Source organism: Anarrhichthys ocellatus, unplaced genomic scaffold (genome assembly GCF_004355925.1).
Source record: "Anarrhichthys ocellatus isolate YVR2014 unplaced genomic scaffold, GSC_Weel_1.0 scaffold31, whole genome shotgun sequence".
In the NCBI taxonomy this organism is placed as follows: domain Eukaryota; kingdom Metazoa; phylum Chordata; class Actinopteri; order Perciformes; family Anarhichadidae; genus Anarrhichthys; species Anarrhichthys ocellatus.
In genome coordinates this window covers 1,618,673-1,645,228 of record NW_022280061.1, presented here as the reverse complement: position 1 = coordinate 1,645,228, position 26,556 = coordinate 1,618,673, and the positions used below count along the sequence as shown (strand labels likewise).

The 26,556-nt window shown below is 43.1% G+C and overlaps 1 protein-coding gene across 2 annotated transcripts in view; it reads left to right on the top strand.

Annotated features, from left to right (window-relative positions):
* Positions 1 to 26,556, top strand: part of mxi1 (max interactor 1, dimerization protein) — a 53,300-nt gene that overhangs the window by 4,433 nt on the left and 22,311 nt on the right. The window contains exons 2-3 of one of the 2 annotated variants that reach the window (XM_031864537.1): positions 21,220 to 21,710; positions 24,115 to 24,217. In XM_031864537.1, coding sequence (XP_031720397.1) covers positions 21,482 to 21,710; positions 24,115 to 24,217 — 332 coding nt within the window. In that variant the 5' untranslated portion in view covers positions 21,220 to 21,481. Of the gene's footprint in view, positions 1 to 21,219; positions 21,711 to 23,210; positions 23,946 to 24,114; positions 24,218 to 26,556 lie in introns of those variants that run through there. The other variant, XM_031864538.1, reaches the window with a different exon arrangement.

Sequence of the window (26,556 nt, the reverse complement as noted above, 5' to 3'; positions counted from 1 at the left end):
GTTATTGTCAGAAACTGGTCTGAGGTACAACTCCAGTAACACTTGTAGTATGCAGAACAACTTGATCTAATACAAAATACAAAATACCACAAAGTTGTTCCGCATACTACAAGTGTTGCTACTCTGCTTCGTCTATTATGCTCTCCTATCTCTGTACAGCATGCCACACCCTCGATCCATACGCTATCAATTTGGAGGAAAAATGTGATAAAGAGCAACAGGACAGAGAGACGTTAAGTAACTGCTGCTAGTTTAGAATAGACAGAAGCAGCAGTGGCAGAATTACTACGTTAAATAGCAGAAATACAGAATACAACTAAGAACCACAAAAGAGTGATTCTACAAAGGGCTTCAAAATAACAGAACAACAACACCCAACAAACCAGCAACAGGAACAGTGGCTACATGTTGGAGCTAACAAATAGTGAAGTGATGCACATGGAGTGCCCTTCAACCAAAGCCATGCAGGAGCTCCCACTGACTTCAGCTCTGGAAACCTATGAAGAGCTGCTTCATAAGCTCTCCTACGATTGATAGATCCATGTGACGAAACGCAGGGACAGAGAAATTAGTGGCATGGATTGCCTTTAGCCACAGTATCATTTGTTCTGCTGTCTATTGACTCCCTTCTATGGGTTATATATAGGCCACTCTGTCACATGCTCCTCCCATTGTCGAATGAGACCTGCATCCTCTTGCTATAGGAAATCTAATCCTCCATTGGAGATCAATAGCATCCTATTTCCTCTTCCCTTGTCAAGGATTCAATAGATTTCTAGCGTGGACTGTGTGTCTGCTCAATGTTTTAAAAAAGCAGGATTTATTGGATCCCAAACCATAGATGATGATTTACTATTGGTTATTAACAGAACATTCCTACCATATGCACCACACCACCTTGACCAATCTGACCTGATTGTTTCTTAATATAACTATAAACTGTTTCAGGGATCAATGTTGTTTTGCACTGGGGATGATGGAGGGACATGTTTGTGCATCCTTTGCAAAAAAAAGGAAGAGCTATGGGTACTCGCTGTGATCTATAGTCCCATGTCCACCACACACACACACACACACACACACGCTGACCTTTAACCTCCTTATCAGCACAAACCAGGGCTCCAGGATGGAAGAGACAGACAAGCGCTCTGATCTACGCTGGGTTTGAAGGGCTTGTTTTGCCATTCAGGTTAAGAAGAACTGGCAAGACAATTTGAGGGTGAACTGGGCCAAACTGCTGGGTTGGACTGAAGTGGGCTGAAGTAGGCTAAATTGTGAATGGCTTTGTTAGCTGGACCAGTAGACTGACAGCTGAACTGGACCAGACTGGACAGACACAAATATAGCTGAATTATATGTCTGTTGGACATTATTAGTTTTAAAGGGGAAATGTCATCCTGACACACAGTTAAATCAAACCCTAATTTTGATACTATTTATGTTTTTTTTTCTAACACTAGCCATTCAATGTATTATGTGCAATAATTACTGTTCTATTTAGTCTTACGTGGCGGAGTCCACCATTCCCGAAAGTGAAATTCAGTCACAAATAGTCACCCAAGATACATTTACTGGTGTTTTGGTGTTAACAGTATGCCATCTAAGTTGAGTGAAACACCCACTTTCTTTCTTCCTACCCCGACCCCCAGGAATTGAAGCAATTGTCCGACTCCTGCTAGATAAAAAAAAAAGTGCACACATTTGTCTGTATGTGTGTGCGTGGCGTGTGCGTTGCATGGGATTGACTATATAACATCCCTGCGTTAAATACCAAGGTCAGGAGGCCTGCTGAAAAGAGGGTGTACATCTTCGCCGACAATGTGTTAATAGAGACACTGTATAGTTTTCTTTTTCTCTCTATTCTCCCATCCTTCCTTCTTTCACTATCTGCCACACCCCACTGAAGAAAGGGGGGTGGGGGAGGAGTGGAAGACAGCGCCTAGCTCCCTGAAGGGGTGCATCTGCCATGAAGGGGGTTAATAAGGTACCAACAGGCTACTGTGGGTTGATCCTCCTCTTTTGTGTCAGCCACTATCTTCAATGGCACGCTGATGGGAGGCTTGGATTTCCCAAAGTGACACTGATTAATGGCTGAGAATGCAGGCAGATCATTCTCCTTATCAGTACAAGCCCAAACTTATTTAGCCTTGAAACATGAGGTGAAGTGTGCCTTTGAAGGAACGTTTTGAATTTTCGAAAAGTCACATTTAAATGTCTTGACAAGTTAAAGCAGCTACAGTTGTTTTGCCACTTTAGGCGTCTTACAACTTTAATCTTTTCACAGTGTGTTTTCATTTCATGAGAGTTTTAACACGTTGGTTGCCTGAAGATTATTCAGCATTCAGTAGTACTTATCTCCTCCCTCTTTCATTTCATTTCTGCCTACGACCTAAAACCAAGATGGCGACAGCTAAAAACCCAAACTCGAAGCTTCAAAACCGTGGTCCACAAATCAAAGGGTGACGTCACAGTGACGACATCCACTTCAGTCGATATGATTTGGAGACATTTCTCTGGCCATCAGGATGTTGAAAGCACTGACAGCTGCAAAATCAAAGCATTGAGCTGAAAGATGCTAACGTAACATTTAAAACTGTAGAGTCACTGGATAAATATCTGTGGGTTCTTGACTTCAATTGACATCTTTCACATTACATGTGATCCATTGTTGATATGAAAATATAGATTCGTGCAGCTTTACAAATGTTGATGAATGCTTTTAATGTTTATTATTGTAATGAAAGGAAACCACAATCCACAGTTCCATTCCCTATAGCCCCCATGAAGTGCACTGGGCTTTGAAGCTAATTTCACATAGTGGCCAAATAATTCCCCGGTGATGTCATGGGGCCCAAAAAGACTTTAGTCCCATAGACTTACATTGGGAATGAGACGTCTGTTAATCAACAGATCATTTTCTTTTTAGGTAAATTAACTTCCACTGAAATAGCCCTTATTTAAAACTATAGGTCTTAAAAGTTGTGAAATGCACTAATAGCCAAATCTCGAGTTGCCGATAAACATCCAACAGACAGAAACCAACATTTAACCTTCACTGAGTCCTGTTTCTGGCCACCTGATGAATGTATCTCCAATATTCACTATCTAACCAATATCTTGGTAATTAACTCTAGATGTATGAAGTTTGTTAACCACTGTAGGATGTTAACAATGCTAGCAAATCATAGAAAATAATGGGATGTACAGCTTATGTCTCAAACGTTAGTGGCAAATGAGAAAAGCCAACAATAATTACATTTCAAACCATCGCGTTGAGGGGATTTTCATGCAGAATTATTCGGACTTAAACTGGGCCGTATTACGCTCAATGATTTATCTTGTTAAAGCCTTGTGAGTGGGAGCTTTGGGACTCAGTAAAAAAAAAAAATTTGGGGCGAAAGGTCTTTCTAAAGAGAAAAACTAGCTCATTCATGTATTTTCATTGCAATGGATACCAATGGTATCACTGTGCAGCAACGGCATACTGCGAGAGTCTCATAATGCTATTCATCTCCAGCACTTGAGATGTGTGTTATGTACACACAGACACCATATCGTCCCCCTGGGAGCCGCCAATCGTTTTGTCTGGCCCGGATCCCTCTTTTGTCTCCCTCCTTCTCTCTCTCTCTATCCCTCCTCCTGCCTTCTTATCCTCTCCCAACCCCCTTGTCCCAAACCCTGATATTAAAAAAGGATTACCAAAAAAAACAACGTGGGTAATTTCCTGCCGCCCTGAGAACTATCCCCCTGTTGCGAAGACTCCCAAACCTCTCTCTCCTTCCTACCATCCCTCTCTATCTCTTTCTTTGGCCTGCCAGTAGAAATTTGGAGGGGCGACAAACATAACACCAGCGGGGGGATGATGGGGTGAGGACGTTTTCGTGGGGGGGAAGCAGAAGTCTATTTCTTTCTGTCTGCCATCTTGCTCCCTCCATAGTCTTCCAGCAGAGATTTGGAGGGCAACAACAACAGTGGGGGATTTTGAAGGGAGGAGGGAGGCAGAAATGGGACTCCCCTGTGACCATCTCTCTGCTGAGGCGAGAGAGGGGAAAATAAAGGGAGGGAGAGTTGGATGGAGGCGATGAAGGGCACAGGGGAGGAGTGGTGTAGCAGACAGGGGAGAGATGTGAGACGTGGAGAAGAGCTGGAGGACTGCAGAGAGGGGGGAATATGGATCGGGATAAACTTTCTGCTCGGTCGTATCTTCATGCTCTCGAGGAATTTGAGCCCCTGCTATGTGAGAGGCATCATGGCAGAGATTAAACAGACAGGGCAGAGGAGAGACAGCAAGATGAGGAATGGTTTCATGTATTTATGTATTTTATTTTTTCTAAACCTGCACTTTGAAAAGCATCACTCAAATAGATCAATTTATTTCAATCCAAAGCACGTAATGACAGCAATAACTTCAGAGGTTTACCAAGATGAGTTTTTCGATTGTCACTTTTCAAATAGCAGATATCTCATTTGACAGCTTAACAGTCAAAAAATGAATATGACTGCATCCGAATCGATTTACCTCCCCGGTTCATTTGCATGTATATCACCCTGACGTTTAGCTGATGCAAGACATATCCAGGCTGACATCACAATGGCATTACATGAAGGAAGAATGAAGGCAGAAGGTTAAATAGCAAATACTGCTGTAAAAATTGTGTATTGCAGGAATAATTAATGTCACATTAATTGGGGATTTTATATGGATTTCATTTTTTTTTTGTAATCGCGTTTGCTGGCAGAATTTGCCCAATTTCATGCTTCCCACAGGGGAAATCATCTTCATTAACACAATAACACTGTGTTTGATGTGGGATCATGCAAAAGCTTTTCAACCCACATTTGAACGATCCCTTCTTCGTCTGTTCACCCGTTCACCTGTGTGTCATGTGGCTCATTCACACCAACTTCAAACAATCTTGGGTCACTGAAGTGGCCTGAAAATGGCGAAAGAGTCTTCAGCATTTTGAGTGCAGTAGTTCATGATGTTTTACAGTATTTGATGATTTCCTTTTAGGTTTTGCTTTAGATCTTTTTCTTCAGACCTATTCTCTTGCCTCACATTTATAAAGTTACGCTGTTCACATGGAACAGCCACACAGTAAAATAAAAGTCCTTCACTATCGGTTACAGGGCAGTTCCAGTCAACACTGCTTTGCAACATGGCTGTGGCTGGAGATGGAGGGAGTGGAGAGACAAAAGGGGGAAGGGAGGAGAGGAGAGAGAGAAAGAGAGAGAGAGAGAGAGAGAGAGAGAGATGTGGAGAGCTGTTGATTCCTCCTCTGTCATGTTTGCTCTCCCTTCTAGTCAGGAGTCACACTGACCTCCATTCACAGGCTACTAACAGGGGCTCCATGTCTACTGTAACGCTACACTCTAGGACTCTACACACACACACACACACACACACACTCACACACAGTGTACAACTGCAACATAAAACCTTTTCTTAGCCACTTCTACTCACTCATTCCAGTTACACACAATGTTTTCATGCACACAGCCGTGACAACAATCCGTCCCTTATCCCCCGCTCACTGTACAATACACACACCCATGTGCACACAAACACACACCAATGCACACGTGCTGTATAATACATACTCAGAATTGCAAACAATCCGAGTGTACATATGCATAAATGTTTCATAAGCATGTGCATGTCCTCCTTTCGCCTATGCACTCAGTCAATCTCTCTTACACACACACACACACACACTGTCCGCATGCACACTTAAGCTTTTAGACATGTTCTCAGAAAACACACAATGCACACACGCTAACTTAAGACTAAGTATTTTCTCCCTTTTCTTTACATTTCACACACACACACACACACACACACACACACACACACACACACACACACACACAGGCTCTTACAAAGATGCCCACAGGCACACACTAATATATGCCACACAACACATGCCCCCTTTGACTGGCAGACAATATATTCTACCACCTTTTCCATCTTTATTACGTACACACACTTATACTTGCAAACAGTCTTCCCTCCCTCCCTTTCTTCCTCCATTAGCGCGCACACACACACACAACTACTATACTTTCCGTACAGTGTGTGGGACAGCTGCCAGAGCGCCTACATACATCCCACTGCCCATTATAATGCATACATTGTGGTCCAATCCCCCTGGATCTGGAGTGGGCTGACAAGCGCCTCACTGTGCCTGAGGTCCCTCCCGATAAGCCATTGTAAGCCTTTCAATATCAAAATATAGGCTCCCCCTTCTCCAAGACAGGATATGGGTCATTGGGTCAAAGGGACTAAGTGCCGTGTATTACATAGGAATTATGAATGTGTCTCCTCTTCCCTATCCACCACAGATAATCACCTGCAGATTATCCCTCATCGAATGTTGCCCTTAATCAAACTACGCTTAAGGAAAGTAGACGATGTATGTTGACATGTTTTGGGGTAGCCTAAACATGAGCGGGATGGGATCACTGCTAATCAGCCACATTGAAACAGTTTGACAGTGTTAGGCCAGCCGACCTGGGAGATCTCCCAAAAAACAAGAACAAGCTATCTGAATTGGGTTAAATTAACAAAACAAGGTGCCGGAGTGCTCTGGGTCAAGTTAAGGAGGGATTATTGAGACATGAACACGAGCACACAATGACACGAACAAACCACCTCCTCCAAAGATAACAAATATTTGAGATAGCTGGAAGGGACTGATGAGTCTGGGTCAGTGGATAAATTTCTTCTTCTTCTTCTTCTCATTAATTCACCACTTGACATATCAAATTATTTGGCATTTTTAATGGAAAAGTTCAACATTTTGGTGAATATGCTTATTGACTATCTTTCTGAGACGGGACTGGACATCTCATGTCTGTATGGTAAATATGAAGCTACAGCTAGCAGGCTCTTAGCTTAGCTTAGCATAGACAGGGTGAAACAGCGATAACCTGGCTCTGTTCAAAATGAAAACAAATCAACCTACCAGTCTCTTTGAAGCTCACCATTTACATGTTATATATTGTTTAATTCTGAAAATAAAATAGTATTTGAAATATAGCAACGTCAATTTGCTGGAACTCTGGGTAGTTAAGCTAAGCTAACTGGTTCTAGCTTCATATTTGGTGAATGAACACGAGAGTAGTTGGCCTATTGATCGTCAAAATGTCAAACAATTCAACATGTTAATTCAACATGTAACAGATGTATTGTTGGGATAAATTTATTATTTTAACCACAGTTGGCAAATTTACAGAAACATTTGCCCACAAACTCATTGATAAGGAAGTTTTTTTTATTAAATTTAGAGTGTGTTGTACTCCTTTTTTCGGGCTCTCATCTCTCTTACAGATTAAAGAGGAAGAATACAAACTGATCACACTCTGCTTTTGTTGCAAGACGATTAGACGAGTTGTTTTTATGGCCAGGTTGTGTGCTCTCTGTCGCCCTATGTCTCGTTCCCTTTCTCCCTCCTCTGCTTCGGCATTCCTCCCACCTTCGTAGCTGTGCATGTGACCTGGTTAGGAGCAAGGGTCATGGGCCAGTAGTGAGGGGGCGTCGGGGCGTTGAGGGGGGGCAGTTCAGGGTCTCTAAGCCCTTCTTGTTATGAGCAAGGCCCCCCTGTCTGCTGTCTCTTTCAGTGGGGAACTGAAATGAACTCCATGGGAGGGCACGGCGCTCCGTCGCAGGCGTCTGCTTGCACCACCCCACCCCAAAGCTGAGGAGGGCCAGCCATCTGCGCCCTTTGTCTACGGAGGGGGAGAGCTTCCCCATTTCTTCTCCACACACACTCCTTCAGACACACAAACACAACTGCAAGAAGGACAGCAGAATTAAAGATTTTCTTCAAGGTGGAAGGGATCCCACCCCTCTCTGTCTATCTGTTTGTTTGACCCGTCTCTCTCCACTTTAAAAAAGAAGGACGGATGGAAAGAAAGAAAGAAAGAAGGAGAGGATTCTTATTGGAGTAGCCATTTCTTGTCATCTGCAGCTGGCTGTGTTGAGCTCTGCCCTTCCTCTCACTCACTCAGTATGAAATATCAACTTTTCTCTCGTCTTTCTTCTCTTCGGTCTCTCCCATCACACTGGCACACAATGAGAGGCTGTGTTTTCCTGGGAGTTGCCGATTGACTTGCTGAAAGACATTGTTCACATAGCTCATTGTCTCTGCCCAGACTTTTTTTTTTTGGGGGGGGGGGGGGGGGGGGAGACCAGACACCCCCCCTAAAAGATAATGTTTGAATTATTCAACAGAGCAATAACTTCTCACCAGAGTCGTTTTCAACCAACAGTGGATTAAGATTTGTTCATCTGAATATCAAACATGATGCAAAGGCATAAAAAAAAGAAGAAGAAAAGAAAAAAGAGACGCCTCCCCGTTGACAGCCGCGGCTTAACTCATAACTCATTTTAGTGTCCGGCGAGAAGCAGAATGGATGAAATAGAGGAAAAAAGGTGACATCTGACATGTAATCAGCCATGGAAATGGGATACTTTCTTTTAAAAAACCTCCCCGGGAGTAAAATATCACAGAGCAGGGTTCACGACCACAGAGCTGAACAATACACATCAAATCGCCATTCAGGGGCTATGAGAGTGGGACATGAATAGAGGAGAGCTGTTTGCTTTTGATAAAGCACAGCTGTTCAGTAAGGACACATATTTAGCTGCAGAGGACCCATAACTGGGGTCCAAGGCTCGGCTATAGGGGCTCCTTCTATCTGTGTTTGTGTGCACGAGAGTGTGTGTGTGCGTGGTTTATGTAGATTGGTTCCTCTCAAAGAAATCAGAGCACACTTGCACATGCGCCTTAAAGATTTATACATTTACTTGCCTGGCACCGGCAATCTCTAGATGCCCATAAAGTCGTCACTCGCTCACTCACTCTCCCCCATCCAGCCCCATTGTCTGTGGAGAACGGCTCAGTGAAAGGAAGACCTAGTTTTGGGGATCGAGGTTGGAGGACCCTCTCCACCACTCTTTCCCTTTGGCTCCTATTGTTTGGCTGGGCCTCCTCATGGCTGGAGGCCCATCCTGGACCTACTTACCCAGAAACAGCCAACTGCTATGGTCACCCTATTTCCACTGAGGGTCAACGGGAGAACAAAGAGTATCTGAGTCCAAAAGTACATCAGATTTTATTTTGCAAATAGTTAAGTTGAGTTAAGGTAACTTTATTACAAAAGCAATGCAAAGGCTTAAAATGTTTTCAATAAACCTAGTTAGGTTGAACTTTCCACAGTTCATTTACATGAGGCATTACTTGCAAGTTGTCAATGTTTTCTAATAATGCATTTCACCTACTGGCAGCCATTTTGGATGCCAATTCGTTAGCGCCATTGGCTGTGGCTTTTACTCTAACACATTTGATTTGCTCGACTAGTAAGTAGAGGAAAGTATTTGAAAACACAAATGCTAATATTTAACAAGTACTTTGATAGTATGTAAGGTGGTTTCTACTTGGCAACTATACCTCATAGTCCTCAGAGAATGAACAGTCAAACAGTCTCTGCACATCTTTGCATATTGAAGCCAGCGTACAGGACAGTTGCTCATTTACACATCCAGCAATTACGGAACTACATTGTCATTTATTTGGAGTCATGTTTCTGCCCACCTAATAAATGAAATATTCACTCTCCCTTCAGCTCCTCTCTAGTCTCCTCCAACATCTGGCTCTTCAGCAGCTAAATGTTCCCCAGCTAGTCACTAACTGTCTGTCTGCTGTTTGGTACTGGACAGGTAACACATGCGGGGTTCATCACGGCTTCCTCGCTGAAAGCTGCTGCCTGTTGCTTCTGGAAACAACACTGATGAGAGCAGTGAGAGTGCACAAAAACAAATTTGCAGGCCGTAAAAGCCAAACAATGAGCAGAGGGAGCTGGAGGGAACTGTAGATTTGAGTGATAATGGACTTTGGATTCATCACTGTGAGCAACCCCTTTAGTTATTTGATATATATCGTTAACGAGTTGGATTGATTAACGCAGCTCCCTAAAACCACATTCCAAGATTGTTTATAGCAAACTCATGAATTGACTTTCCTGAGAGACACCCAGCCTCTGAAGAGCAACCAAACCATAATTACATCGGAGATTCTCAGTTTCACTTATAAAAAAACAAAAACAGGACGAGTCACTCAGGAACTGGAAGGCTTTCTGTGTTTCTGTGTGTTTCTACTTCTTTGTGAGAATTTATCTTAACATCAGTTTGAAGGGAGACACCATTCGAGTCATGATGTGGCTTACTTCTCCAGTACAGTTAGGATTAAGTCAGGATCTGATTAAGGGTTAAGGTTTCACATGTGGACCATCATAAGGGATAGACATTCAAGTATTTGTGTGTGTGTGTGTGTGTGTGTGTTTGTGCGTGTCTGTGTGTGCATAGTGGTGACACTTGATCTTAATCTCCATGGTTACCAAGAGGATAACAAACGGCATGTTGCAGTCTCAACCCTAATTTCATTACCAAGCTTTTCATCTGCGTGCGAGTTCCCCGATCCCTCCCTTCCTATGTGTGTGTTTTCATGGCCTCCGCTAAATATTAGATTGGAGATTGAGCATCGCAAACGCTGTACATACATTTCCTCTGATCATCACTTGCGTGACCCGGGCAACAAAACCCGTGGCATTTATTCTGCTGACGGCAACGTTGAAGTCTTAAGGATTTAGCTGCTGCAGTCATGAGTTTAGGGGGAAAGGGTCTGTTTGAGCCAAAGGCCATTACAGGGCTGGATGGCTATGTGTGTAAATGTGACTGGTATGTAGTAGTGTATGTAGCATATACATATGTGTCCGTACTCTCTTGCGTATAAATGAGCCCTTCACCCCCTCCTGTTCCCCTCCTCTGTGCGCACACACACACACACACACACACACACACACACACACACACACACAAAAGGGCACTAAATGGTGCATTTAAGCTGTCAGGGTGATGAGTGCAGGGCGGGAGTTCGGGCTCCAGATGATGATGTTGTGAGGAGGCCGCTGAGGTTCACACCCCCTCACTCTCAAGATGATTCATTGGCTATTACGTTCCTCTGCTCCCTCTGAGACTCATCAGAGACGCAAGTGAGTTAGGAGACGTGGCCCGTGAATGATAGCTCTGTGAGGAATTAGCGTTGTTTGTCAGAAAATTTTAATTAACATTACTCCCAGATTTGTTATCTTATAAAACACAGGGCTGAGAAATGTTACTCTCTGTCTTTATGCAATGTGCTGCCAAGAAAGATGCGCCTGCAGGAAGAATAATCAGACAAAATATATATGATAAAGAGGACTTCTGGACCATAAACCTTTTCCCTAGAGCCACACACACACACACACACATATATATATATACATGAAGTGTTTGTGCCTCCTTTTCCGCTCCTCTTTTCGTGCCCCCCATGGTGATGGACACTTCCTGTGTCTGGGCTTTTATCACAACCTCTATGAACATCAAGTTGTGCTTCAGCCACCGAGCCGGCCTTCAGTGACTCGTGGACAGCCACTAAAGAAAACTAGACTTAATCTTCAGCAGTTCCTCATTGGCAGGTGGGTAGCTGAGAGAGGGCAGGATGGACTTGCATTCTGTGGTGGTATTTCCGTTAAAGGTCCTGCACACCCACACAGGTGTTTTCAATTACTGCGGCTGATTAGACCTTAGGTTGGGTGGAGCTGGAAATGACGCGAGGTCACATAAATTTTCATGGAGTAAAGTATGGAGAGCTGAGCACCCAAAGGCCTGGTAACCTCTCAAGCTGATCAACACTTGATGACGTCAGTTTTCTAAATAAAATATTAAGAGCAGCAAAAAAAAAACGCTTTGATTGTCTCTCTCTGTAGGACTTCCTCTTTACGGCAGTCAAGTTGATTTACACCACCAATAACTGAGAAGCAAGGTTTCTTTTTATGGATTATTCCTTCTAAGGAGATTTATTGATGTGCAAAATGATTTTCCTGTCACCTTTATATGTAACCAATGACTGCATCTGATCAGTTTGAAAGCCCTATTTTTCCAGTTGTTGGTAAATTGCTGACAATATCTCAAAGTGATAATCGACATTACTGTGATGCTCATTTTAGTTTATAAAGAAAATCTTTGAATGGTCAGCTTTACACTCAAGTATCAGCCTTTGGTGCTGGACTGAACTCATCTCTGTCTAAATGATCACATTCTCAGGTTGATTATTTTGATGAATATTATAATCAGCTATTAAAGTTGAACAGGCAAATATCAAACCCCCCCCCCCCCCCTGACAATCCGGGTAAATGTAGCCGTGCTTAGGTTTAGGCTCTTATCCTGCGGGACACCCACTCCATTTACTCACGCACACACACACACACACACGTACACACCCACACACACACGCACACACACACAAACACAAACACAAAACCCCCAGGCAGCGCACCCTCTCCTGCTGGGCCCCGTCTTATCCTAATGGGATTGCTACGGTGGAAGTCTCCCAATAATGAAAATAATGAAATCAGCAAGGACCCAAAGAAAGGTTACTGTTGCACGCAGCATCCCCAGCCAGACTGCACGCCCCCCCCCCCCCCCCCCCGTCTTTTAACACAGACAGAAAAAAACACAGAGACGGGAGAGGGGGGGGGGGGTGAAGGCCTGAGAAAGGAAGAAGTAACTGGGAACAAATAAAAAAAAAGAAAAGGGAGGAAAGCCAGAGGTATGTACAGTAGGTGAAGGGACGATAAGATGGGGGATGTGTGTTTGTAGTTCGGTTGGTTGACCCAATCATTGCTAGACATGACAAGGATTTTAACAAGGTTATTGTCAGACTTCACATATGTGATCAATGTGGCTCCTTCAAGACTCCAGACACAGAGTCATCTATTTTTTACTCTGATATTCAGACAGAAATACCACAGGTGTACACCCCCAACAAATAAAAATGTATTTAGCAGACCAGGACGGGAGATAAACACAAACAAATCAAAAAGGAGAATTGTGGGATGTGCGAGCAGATTTCCTCTGGGACAGGAAATGGGAACAGTGACAACAGGAAGCCAGTGTGAAAACGACAGAGGGAGGATTCCTACAACATCTCCTCTGCTGTCTTATCCTCTCCTCTGTTTCCTTCTTGCTTTCTTCTTCTCCTCGGGCTCCTATTCTCACCTCGCCTTCAGCATCTCTAAGTGCACACAATCATCACACCACAGAGTCTCCAGGGGTCTGAGACTTCTTGTCTACAGCTACCAGAAAGATGAAAATGTTATTGTGCCTGCATATATAAAATGTGTGTGGTTTATGTTTTATCCTCATGTGTTCTTTGAGGATAAAATAATGTTGGCCATGTTTAACACTTTCATCTGAATATGTAAAGCAAAGAGATGCATTTGGCGGCATTTTATTGTGCAAACTACAGACCATGCATCTAGGATTTGGTTGACAGACGTTTTACAGACAACAGTCCAGAAAATCCACAAAGAAGGGGAACCATTTGTCATGCAGATCATGCCAAGCCTGCATGATTATTTACTGGCCATCTGCAACTCCAACTCCACAATTTACCGCATCGTGTCTTCATCATGAAGAAGAAAATCCGCTTCAAAATGGGGTTTTGATGTAAATACCTCAAGGACGGTCTGATGAGATTCCACGAAATGACTGAAAACAACACATTTAATTATAAAACCCATATTGTTGTCCAACAACTATTAAAAATAGAGTATTTTATTTAGCCGCTACGTTGCACTGGCTGACATGTTTCCTTTATTAAGATGAACACAGGAATGTAGTTCATTGTGAGTCAATCCCACACACACGTCGTCTAGCTGCTGTAAATACTACGACACTTGAACACCAAATTCGTATTAATCCAGTGTTTAAAATAGTCCCCACCAAATGCAGTATTTACTGCTGTGTGAATAATGTTTGCTAAAAACTGCATTGCACAGCTGTTTTAGGAAATGATTAAGCCTTTAACAAAGAAAAAAAATCAAAGTATATATTTGGGACCTGTTTTTAAAGAATTACGTCTTCGGACTAATGGACTATAAGCCACAGACAGTGTAGGGGGTCAACAAGTATTGAGATACAGACTATAACACGTTGTTGTTTTTGGCCTCTTCATGGGAGTTGCTGACAATATTTAAATACAATTTAAATATGAGCAGAATTTTTTTCTTTTACGATATAGTCAACATTTGTTATTTGATAAATCCGAGTAAACCGGCTTCAGGGCTCAATGACAAAGCTTTCATATTGTCTGTGTCACACCAAAAATAATATGGATAACCCCGCTAAGTTGGAGTAGGGGCTGATCCACAAAAGAGACGTTGCATATGGTTTACTGTCAGTCGTGAGACAGACGTGGATGCAAATACTTACCAGTTAACTTATCTGGTTCGTGAGCTCGGTCGCTACGCCAACAAGCTTCGAGTACATCCTATTTTGTGAGGAAATGAATGTCCTACTTCCTGGTCTGATCAGGCTAAACCAGCAACAGGGATGAGGTCATGTCTCTTTCTCATCCTATTTCTCCACCGACTCCCATTACTGCCCTCCTCTTATACAGGTCATTAGCTCTTTGAACCTGTAATCTATGTCTCTCTCTCTCTCTGTCTCTCTCTCTCCTTGTCCTGTGTACAGTCTCTCTCTCCGGCCTTCCTCTGTTCTCTCTCCTCTAATTTGCAGAGGACACACACTGCCCCAAGGCCCTCCTGTCTAATTTGCCAGCATCCCACATCAGAGACACGAGGTAGAGGCGGGTAGCAGGAGGTGGCAGACGGGGGTGGGGGGGTTGTAATGTTTTAGGGGAGTGCGGTGCCACACCTCCAGTGGTGCTGCAGAGACACAGAGACAGCAGTCTGAGGCCCCCGTGGGTAAATGGCAGGTTAGCACAGAAACCAGAAGCAAACAATGCTCACAATGGTATGCCGTCGCCGAGAGAAAGGACATGCTGGGTGTGCGTGTGTCCCCCGCTCAGCCTATCTGTCTAACTTTCCACGTGTGTGTGTGTGTGTGTGTGTGTGTGTGTGTGTGTGACCATGTGTATTTGTACATGTGTGTGCTGGTTTTGTGTGGTCCCTTAAACTTTTAATGAACATGTCTGACTTGTCTGCATTACTTTGTATGGCTCTGCATGTACCAATGTGTGTGTGTGTGTGTGTGTGTGTCACTCTGTATCTCGCCCCACCTATGCCTGGGGGAGTGTGTGCGTGTGTGCGTATAATCGTCTGCAACTGTGTTTGTTTGTGCTTTCATTCTTTTTTGGGTTCCACTCTTGCCTTTGAGTTCATTTCTGTTTAGAGATGTAGTTTGCTTCCTTTACTGTGTGTGTTCATATGTAACTTTGTAGACATGTGCACGTGTGTGTGTGTGTGTGTGTGTGTGTGCACACTCTGTTTAGCCCTTTGTTTCAGTTCCTTACACACCCAAGTTTGTTTGTTTCTCTGATGTCTGCAAATATTCTGTTTCTTTGTGTGTGTGTATGTGTGTGTGTGTGTGTTTGTATGTATTTGTGTAAGTGTGCACTCACAGGCTCTCTTTCCCGCCGCAGCCATTGTCACCAGATGTCAGTGCCTGGGAACAGAGGCGAACAATGGTCACCAAGAGCCAAAGAGCAAGTCGCCTCGGGAGGGGCAACACCAGTCTGCCGTGTAACGGGTTTATGTTTCACCCACCATCGTTTCATCAGCATGTTTCTGAGTGACTTGGTGTTTTGGGTGTCCTCTCTCACCGTAGAACACTGAAGTGACTTTTTTTTTTTTGAAATAGTGAAAATATGCACCGGGGACAGTGTTGAGACAGGAAGTGAGAATTGAGATAGGGAAGTGCAGATGTAGTGGCATCAGCAGCGCTGATTTGAGGAACAGGGCGGGGTGCAGCTGTATAATGTGTTGTTTTTATACTGTATCACAAGGAAGGGCTGATAATATCCTGGAATGGAGATAATACCCAGGAAGCCTTTCCCAAGCGGCCGCACGGTTCGAGCCAAACAAAAGAAGAGCCTGACTGCAATCTTGATGGAAGACAGATTAGTATCTTTGACAGAAAGCCCTGACAGAGCAGACAACCGCACAGCCCCTTGGGAAAATAAGCACACCGATAATAAGCACAGCCCGCGGTGTCAACATGAGGTCAGCTGAAGAGGCTCCCACGAAAAGAAAAAGAAGAAAATGCTTTGTCACTCTCACCCGGTTATTTAATCTTTGAACGAGCGTTCCCTCTATCTGATGGACGGTGTTTTAAACAAGCAGCAATTACGCTCAGGCACCTGTGCTAGCTTGCTGTCGGTTTGCACAGCGAGTTTTGTAAATAAGGTGCAACCAAAACACGGCGGTAGCTAATTGTTGTGTACCTTGGGACAATTCAATCTGGGATTTGCAGATTTGTGTGCGTTTGTGATGTAAAGTGCCACAACGGTTGGTTCACATATAAGCCAGCAATTACAGTAATTTATCTGTGGAGGGCGAAAAAACAGCAGGCAGGACATGTATTCAGTGTTTGTGTGTCAGGCTTGACCTCCCATGGAGAACAAATACTTATTGTGACTGATGAGGAGAGGACATAAAGGTTAAGGATGAGGGTCTCTTTCAGGGGCCTTGTTAACCACACCAGTGGACAGAGGCCAAAACAAAAGACAGAGGCTGATTTAGGGCGCATGGTTCCACCCTGCAGCTGACATGCTCTAATCTCAATCTTTGGAAGTAACCGTTTATAATGTATTTTGATATGCATCTTTTAATTGGACATGCTTACAGTGTTTAGGCATGCTGCTGTGTTTAGTTTCATCCTTTAGTTTCAATGAAAGTTCATACTTTTACTCATTCACCTTGTGGAAACAGTACATATAGGAAGAGGTCAAAAGGCCGACTGGGTGAATGAGAAGCAGAAAAGTGCTTCTGGTGCTTTGGAAAGCTAAACAGACAGGGATACAAGGCTGTGAAAAGGTCAGCAGAATGAATGGCCACTCTTCAAATCTCTACTCCCTGCTGTCCGGACAAAGGCTTCACCCTGGAGGGCCGTGCATGTTTATCCTCAAGTGATACGATGATATTCTCTCAACTCTCACTCAATTTCTTTAAACAGTTTTCCCCTCTCTCCTCCTATAACTCAGTCGCCCCTTTTCCGTTTCCTCCCGCTCTACCTCCTGGGTTGCACGTTGTAGACGTTACCTAATTACCCGTGAACGCCACCAGTTGAAGTGGTCCCCAGAGAATGACGTAGATCTGTGACATTTACGAAAATGTCAGTGACTTTTCAGGGGAAGCAATGAGGGAAGCGAGAGAGACCCATTATAGCTGAGTGTTTTTTATTGTTTCAATGTGTCTCCCATCCCTACGTTACAGCCTTCAGAAGATTTGAGAATTTAATTTTGCCGGTTTCTCTCATATGTCCTCAATCCACAGAGACTGAATCGATGATGTTGACTCAGGGATGATGCGAGATGGCTCCAACAAACCAAACTTTAATTTCTCCCCGGCGAATTGTAATTAGATCAATGCTCACCGTGCCTCAAAATGGTTTCATATCCCCTGAAAACAAATGGTTGCTTATGATAAATTATGGACTTGCATTGTCATCATCATTATCATCACATTATGATCTTCATCCTTGAGCTGCAACATCGGCTCTACCATCCTCATATCACTACTGCTCTCCATTTAAACACGTCAGATGTCACTCAGCAGAATAACTGCAGTGCTGAAATAATAAGTTGATAAAAAATTCATCTTTAGCTGTTTTATTAATACATTTATTGATCGTAATTTCTCACCGTAGTGAAGCCGGCTTGTGGTGCGCACTAGAAAATTAGATCATCAAAGGTTGTGAGTTGAGCGCGATGGCACCTCAAGTGGTGGTGTGGTTGTGCCCTCTGACTTGTAAAATGTCTGTAACTAGGCCCTCTGAGCTTTTCAGATATGACTGTCACAAGTAGTTCACTGATAAAAGCACTATTAACATGTCGGACGATTTTACAAAGAAGGCTCATTTGTTTTTAGATGCTTTAAAAACAGGAGGTCTTAAAAATAATCCTTGATATTAAAACTTAGCTTCTTTCTTTTGCAGGGCTTGTTTAATAAAGTTACGTAGTCCATGATTAGGAGATGTGAGTCTACAGTTACTTACAATTCCTCCTCAGCATTGTGAAGTTTGGTTAATGCTGTTTTGCCAGTTACACTCATTGACTTCTTGCTTATTCACAGTACATTATATGCCCTCTGGCGTTTCTGAGAATAATGCAACGAACACCTTGACGAGCATTAACACCTTTGTGCTTCATCGTAGCTCCACGACATCTGTGGAGGAGACCGCCACAGTGCTACGCGAGAGTATAAACAAAGCTTAAGACCACAGCCATGCTAGCAGTTCTGTGAGGCTATGCTTAGGCACAGCGGAGCTTTGAGCTAAATGCTAATGTCACTATGCTAACATGCTCACAATCACAATGCTAACTTGTTGATGTTCAGCGCGCTAACACACTTACATTTGCTAATTAGCACTAAACCCAATGTTATACATTTTGCAAGAGTTGGTCTTAAACGAGAGTTTTAGACAAATTAATATTTTGATCTGAAAATGGCACTAGATGAAAAGTCTGGGGATCACCCAAGTGTATGTACTTATGTGTATGTATCCTCCAGGAACCCTGAATATTTCAAGATACATACATGGCAATCCATCAGACAGTTGACAAGATATTTTCCTCTGAGTCACAAATGTCACGCTTGTGCTGGCACTAGAGGAAAAGTGGGGGGATCGCCAAAGCCAGTATAGGATTCATCGCCTGGGGACCATGAACAAACTTTTATGGAAACCCAATAGTTATAGATATTTCAGCCTTGACCTAAGTGTAGGAGGAACTGTCCAACATTGCCATCACTAGAGCCCCTTGCATAACTAAAAACTGACTCACCACTTCTCTGTTTATATGATTTTGAATTGAATACCTTTGGTTTGTTTGACACAGAAAGCTTTTGGTGACATCATTTTTGGCTCAGTGAATTTGTGAAGATTTTTCACTGTTATATATATTTTTTAATTATCCACAGATTAAACTAAAATTCAAGTTATCGCAGTCCTAATTTTTACTGATGATCTAAGGTAATTTCAGTGAATGGGACATCCTTGTTGTAGCACTTCATTTAATTTCCATTTAGGAGACAGTAGCATTTGTTTTGTCATTTGCTGCTTTCCCCCCTTTCACAGATGTGCGGGAGGTTGTTGTGGTTTGCCCCTCAGGCTCAGAAAAATGAACTTGTTGAAAACGTTTGACCTCGGTCCCTGTGTCTCCTATGGCTGTAATCTATGGTTGCTTTGACAAATGCGTGCTGCCTTTTCATTCCTTCATTTGGAAAGATAGCTTGAAGAGGAATGGTTTGACCTGGCTGCAAACCATGTGTCTGTTGGACATGAGCTATACCGCGGAAGTCTTTACCTTCATACTGGGACCAGTGATGCCTATGACGCTGCTTTTCAGCATTCCTCCATTCTCCCTCCCTGCAGTACGTGAACTGACTGGTCCAACAGTGGCTGTGTGGCCTGTTGGGCTTGTGACCCTGTGTGATCCTTACTGAGAAGAAAATATGGTCAAGCCTTAACAATTTCTCATGTCTGTGAATTGATGGACAGTTGCCCCGAAGCTATGTACGGGCCTAAAAAAGCACAGTCAACAAGGATGTACTCAGTAACCTCAAATGGGGAAGCTGGCCTAAAATCCAAATGAGGGTGTGGTCGAGCGCTTTTCTCAATAACCTCTTGTCAATGTACAGGCGGTGGCAGCCTCCAAACTCTACATGGGACTGCTCCTGCCTCTACAGCCACCCCTCACTGGGGGTAGAGAGGTGGGGCAGGGGAGGCAGGGACCTTCAGATATTCCCTTGTGCGTCCGACTTGAAAGTTTCTGTTTCTGTGAACTTTACATCAAACGCTCATGGGCTACTGCTGGCTCTTTGAAGTGGTAGAAGGGGAGGGGGTATCTGAGCTGAGTACGGGCCTCTGCCTCGACATGTTCAGGTTCAAAACGGACTCTGCAGCAGTGTAAAAACAGCTCAGCCAAAGGTCTAGTGAGAATGGCACAAGATCAAGGCTTAGGACTCATCTCTCAGTTACCATTGCTGTCTCATAATGAAACATCTACAGACTCACTAGTGTTATTTTACACACAGTTATTGAAGTTCCTCTTCAAGATTAGTGTTTCTACTGACATCACACCCATCCTGGGTGTGATGTCTTTCAGGCGTAGAATATCAAGAAATCAAACACACAACTATCACAAAGTTACCACTGCTGCTACTTTATTACTTTTTCTACCAGCTACTGCTGCTACTAATACATCCGTTTACTTCTTTAAGTAAAATGTCAATTTAATTTTTTTGTGAAGTAACATACCTCATGAGCATTGAAAACAGGAAATCAGTGGAGCTATTTCCAGTAAATGCACAATCAGGTGTGAACTATGTCCACTCATCCTCCTGATGTCATACAGGTCACGTCCTTTATTTTCATTTTTATTTTCTATTACAGTGTTGCTAAATGCAGGATAATGCGTGCTCCACCTTTCTTGATCATAACTAAGGGGCTGGGAGTATCAAAAAGTTCAAACTGATAGAATAGATATCTATGCATAGATATAAAGTATACTATCTAAGTGTGCATTGTCACAGGAAAAACTCCCCCAAAAAACCTTTAACAGGGAGGAAAAAAAGGAAGAAACCTTAGGGAGAGCAACAGAGGAGGGATCCCTCTCCCAGGATGGACAGAATAGCAACAGATGTCATGAATGAACAACATGACAGAGTTACAACACATTAAATGCAAATGACAGATATGATTCATATAATGAGAGTAGCAGAAAAGCTGTCATGGTATTGGTAATAGTAATGTGACTAATAATAACAATGATAGTAGCAGTGGGTGTCCAACATCCAGCTAGATTTTTAACGTCATTCATATATTAATGCAACTTTTGAACAACTTTTTTTTTACATTGAAAGCCAAGTCTTGAACTCCATTGAGAAATAATCATGTAGATTTATTCATCAGTTGCCGACTCAGTAAAGTGGCATGCTGATATAAGTAAAATAGCAGTAGACTAAAGTATTAATATTACAAATACTTTTAGCATTCCGTCTTCTCGTCTGAAATGATGATTTGGCTCCATTGTATTTACTAATAAAAACATATATATCAGCTCTATTTGTGTATGAAATAGAATACTAAACTGTGTAATCGTAATGTCACATTGACACGTGAATGTGCCTGTTTACTTGTTTTGTTTTATTCTGTAGAGATAGAACAGAAAGCGTTTCACAGGACGGGCACAAGGACCATGCGGACTCCTCAGACAGAGGGGGGCCGGGCTCTCGTTCTCCCATGCACCAACCATCGACTGACATTGGCCACTGCTCCACATTAAACACCCCGCATTCAGAAAAAGAAAAGAGGAACCATCTGACAAGAGCAGCATCCACTGGTAGCTGCCTCACTGTCTAACGCGCTCAGCACGCCGCCAGCTCCGAAGCCACACAAACTAAACAGGGTGGGGAAAAAATGGCCCAAAGTGAGATGCAAAGAGGAAGTTTGAAGAGTGAGGAGTTCTTCTTTGATTCCGAGGCGTCTCTCTTGGATCAGCAAGATTTCGACATGTCTAGTTGCCCTTTCAATGACGTCTTCAACTCCAAAGACTCCCACATGGAGCAGATCAACACTTTTCTGAAAAACGTACAAGTTTTGCTGGAAGCTGCTCGGTTTCTCGAGAGCGCCGAGAGGAAGGACGGAAGTGAGTTTTTATGTGCTGCGTTTGATCCTTGTCGTTTGCCTCTGAATTTCAGGAAAACAAGACTTCATTGTCAATAGTCTCAGACAACAAAGGGCTGAGTTCATTCAACTAAGCACCACTGTCTGCTGTAAGCACAGCCTGCACCAGACTAATATGACTGATGCATGAATATATCAATTATAGAGTATAATAGGCTCTATGCTTTCACTGGTATCCGACTATTTGTGTCTGCATTACCTGCATGATGAGTGCTGTGCATCGCTTTGCGCCTGCACAGCACTCATCCCAAGAATCTGTAATATTTTTCACAACAGCATTGATAAAGTTACATGACATTATGATGGGGGTGTGTGGGTGTGCATGCTGGCAACCACTCCGATATGATAAATCTGACCACATTGCAGCGCCCTCCAACTCAGTTTAGGATGATGTCATTGTGCCCCCGCAGACTCGATCGAAAAAAACATGTAACTTTATAGATATAACGCAAATGAAACAACTGAATGGTGAATCGGACATATGTAAAACATGCAAACGTATCGCCTGACTGTTTAATTTTCTTTATTTTTTATATAACTTATAAACCCTTCATATAGGGTTAATTGCAAGTGGCCTATCACATTGCAAATGCATCATGGCCCAGGTATCCTTTAATGGTAGCTCATTTGTAACAAATGCAATATTAAAAACGACTTTTTAAAAATGAATTATTAATGATGTCCTAGTTTCCTTTTAACAAGTCATGATTCAAAGACAGTGGAAAATAAGCTGTTTTTCCATCGCTTTGCGTTCAGGGCCGCTGTGCAGAAATGCTGAGCATATGGGCTCGTGCGCATCGCAAAAGATCTTTGAGTAATATAACCTATTATAATGTTACGTGGCGATTTTTGCAGCAGCAGATCGCAGCAGCTCAGCTCTTCTCTCGATTGTTTGCTTCCTGCTATTTGTGGGCGTGTCCCACTGGTTTCCACATGGCGCAAAGCTGCTCTGCGGTTGGTCAAGTGCGAGCTCAACCCTCAACGCCTGTCAAAGCCATCCGCCAATCAGACGCCCGCTCGGTAGCGACGTCATGTGTTGCTGGGCCTGGCTTCAGCCCGCAAGTACACCCCTATGGTCGTGGTGGATCATGGGATTTGTAGGGCTTTTTTATTTTTTTTTTGCAGCGAGGGGAATGGAAAGAGCGAATATGAGAGGAAAGAATGGCACAAAATTAGTATTTTTATTTAGTCAGTAACGCATCAAACAACCACCTCAATCGATCTATTAATGACTGTCGGCCTAGATTAGTAAAATAATATTTTTTTTAATTTTGCAAAATTTTGATATCCTACCTATTTCAGCCCTGCGATCAAGAATAATGGTGCATATTTGATCATAATTGAATTATAATTGATTTCATCATTATTTTTCTTAATTGCCACAGCAGCAATAACCTGGAATAAACATATATATATATATATATATATATGTGTGTGTGTATATATATATATATGTTGACCTGTGCCACAGACGTATTTAATCAATAAACTGACATCCTAAAAGGTAAATCATTAAATAATTACGGACGATGTCACTTGATAAATCGCAGTAACGGCGTGCTAAAAATGATGTATATTGGGCATGTTTGACAGTATTTTATAAACGCACCGAAAGACTCCGTTTCCCCGAATGCACCGCGAGAGACCGGCCTCTCCGCCAGGTCCCCGCCTCTCAGCTGTGCAGCTAGGTAAACAAACAGGAGAGGAGAGGAAACGAGCAGCAGCAGTCACTTTGCTGGCTCTGGGCTCCCTCGGGGGAATTTTATATTGTTTATATCCGTTTTTGTAAACATTTAATATCGTGTTTCCTCGTAACTTTTAATACTTTGATACACTGATTTTGACATTTTCTTATAACGAAACCTGGCAAGGATTGGCTGTAGCTTGCCAGCTTGGAAACACTGGATTTCTCCCCCTCCTCTTCTTTCGACAAAGGCTGCAGATGAGCCAGCGAAGACACTGAGCAAAATAATATTTTTATTTTTTAAGTATCACGCAGTGCAGTAATAACCGATGCACCCTCTTTCCTGTTATTAAAAAAACGACCCGTCGTTGCCGCTTTCAGTGAAGCTAACGTTAACCTGAAGAGAGCCTAGCTAACGTCAACGACAGCCTCACGAGAGAATGACGGCTGTTCAGCTCATAAATGTCCAAATGTTATTGGAAGCTGCGGAATATCTGGAAAGGAAAGAAAGAGGTAATTACATTTTACACCAAAATAGGAAGTGTCAGCAAAATTCCCTCACAAACGCACTCGAACTATCTTACATGAATGTTCACGTCGAGCTGAAGGATTGCTGGATATGGTCGAGAGAAAAAAGTGCCCAAACTAGCTTAACTGTTAACCACACATTTTCTTTCGACAGAGTGTGAACACGGATATGCTTCGACGTTTCCATCAAGTCCGAACACAAACTACCAGAGGCAAAGAAAATTCCGAAATAAGAAGTTTAGCAGTAACCACAATAGGTAAGACACGTCTCTCTCTCTCTTCCATCCCTGGTACATTGTGGGCACTGTTGACGAAGCATTTCCTTGCTTTTACTGATGATCGGTGTTCGGAATTCAAGCTGTCTTTTACGTGAGCTGTAGTGGGAGGTGGCGCAGCCAGCATGTGGTTTGGTAAACAAGCGAGCTGTCACTACAGGAGGGGGAGGGGGGGGACACAGTTGCTGGCAGCTTTTTCACGGTCCAGAAAAAAACCACTCTTTAGTTAAAAAAAGAATATATATATATATATATATATATATATAACAAAAAAGTTTGCATGGATGTTTGTCCAACTAGAGACGTGTTTAGGACATAGGTGCACTGCACATATGGCCGTGCACACCGCTGTCTGCTGGCTTGGGGGAGGGGGCAGCACCGAGGGCTCTGCTAGCTTTTCATCAGCTGATTGGCAAACGGACTGCAGTGGCTGAGGTTAGGGACCGCGGTGAAAGAGACGGTTTTTTTAAAGCGAAGAAAAGTCATCTATAATGCTGTGCATTCCTCTCACCCCTCGGTCGAATTAGCCCACAGGCCTTTGCTTTATTTTAAATTGAGTAATTATTTCAGTTTTCGGTGGAAGTCACGCTTATTCTCTCCTGTGTCAAATGTATTCTACACTGTGGGAGAGAGGGATAGCTTTGCCTTTTACCCTAAATGGGAAAAACTGCTATTTATGGCTGGTGTTGTTTGCAGCTTTCCAATGGTGAATATGTGGAGTCTTTACCAGGATTAATGCTGTTTGAGGGTAATCAGTAATTTGTTGTTACACTTGTTTTATATAATTTAAAGAAAAGCACGTTTGAGCCTCTTGTTGTATGCATCATCAAGCATGCACCACATCAAGCTGTTGGTGTGTGTGTGTGTGTGTGTGTGTGTGTGTGTGTGTGTGTGTGTGCGCGTGCTCTGGAGCTTATGGTTTATTCTATTGTGCAGCTGGATGTAATACTGTCTGATAATCGCATCATCAGCTGCTTGAGCCCTTGTCAAGCACAATGCTCTCACTGATGAAAGCAACTCGCCTTTAATAAGAATCTCCAAAGTTAAGACTCATTGTGTGTGTTTTTCTTTCTTGGTGCTAGGCTGCTTACATTAATCTGTCCATTGACAGTCGTGCATCAAACGCAGGCCCCACTCTCTCCCTCTCTCTGAGCCTTTTAATATTAATGTAAGAGCGGGACACAAACAGGAAGTGCGCATTACTCATCACGACCGCAGAACGCTGCCCTACTAGTTCTGCATGGCAACAGTCGTGATCAGATATAGGTCTGAGGCTGTTGTCATAAAGCCCCCAAAGAGTTGCTCCAAATAGGGAAATTCTTCATGAGTACACAGAATAATAGCGTTTTGAAACAATATCATCTTCAATGTACAAGGAAAACCGCTGATACCGAAGCGCTTTTCTGCCACTAAGGCCTCTAAGGTGAACAACTCTTTAGGAGGACGAGGACGGGTGCACTCATAGAAAGAAATTGGCACAGTTATACATATGAGACTGTGCAGGAATGATGTTTGATCTTGCTCTCCACAGAGACGCGTTCACATCTCACTTGGTGAGATGACACCATTCAGCATTTGGCACCATTTCTCCGCATCGTGTTGTGATGGCGTTTATTTCATTCCCCACTGGATTTGCACACCTCGCAAACCAACAAAACAGCATTATTTGTTCATCACCACTGCTGCACGGGTCACCGATGGGGGCACATGTCCGCGTCTTTAGCAGCCTGTATTTACCCAACGCTCATATTCATGGCTTCCAGACATAGAACGAGGAGAAATCGTGATAATTAGTTGATGTTGTGAATCATTTTCCCCCACCTCTCAATGCCCTAATACAATGTCCACAGATTCCAGAGAGAAAACAGCTACAACTGAAATCTACATCATAGAGTACCTGCACCTCAGTCATATAGATGCTGCTGTTCGGTACTGGCCTGCTCCAGCCATGCAGCAGCTATACCTTCTCAGTAGCGTGTTGAGGCTTAAAGCGATGGGCTTATCTGACTCTGTCCTCGCTTGCCTACCGTTTATAGCAGGGTTGCTTTATCTCATTGACCCACTCTGTGTGTGCATATACATGCACACACATACACAGTGTTCTGCAGTTGTTTGTGTGTGTGGCCTTGAGCCAGTTTATAATCTCTATCACATTGTTGTGGAGCTCGAGACGCAGAGATATCTGATTCAGGCGACAGGGAAAAGTGGTTTGTGATGATAAAAGCCAATGGGAAAGCAAGCTGACTTAGATGGATCTCTCTGAATGAGAGGCCATACTAAGATGTAGTGTGTGTGTGTGTGTGTGTGTGTGTGTGTGTGTG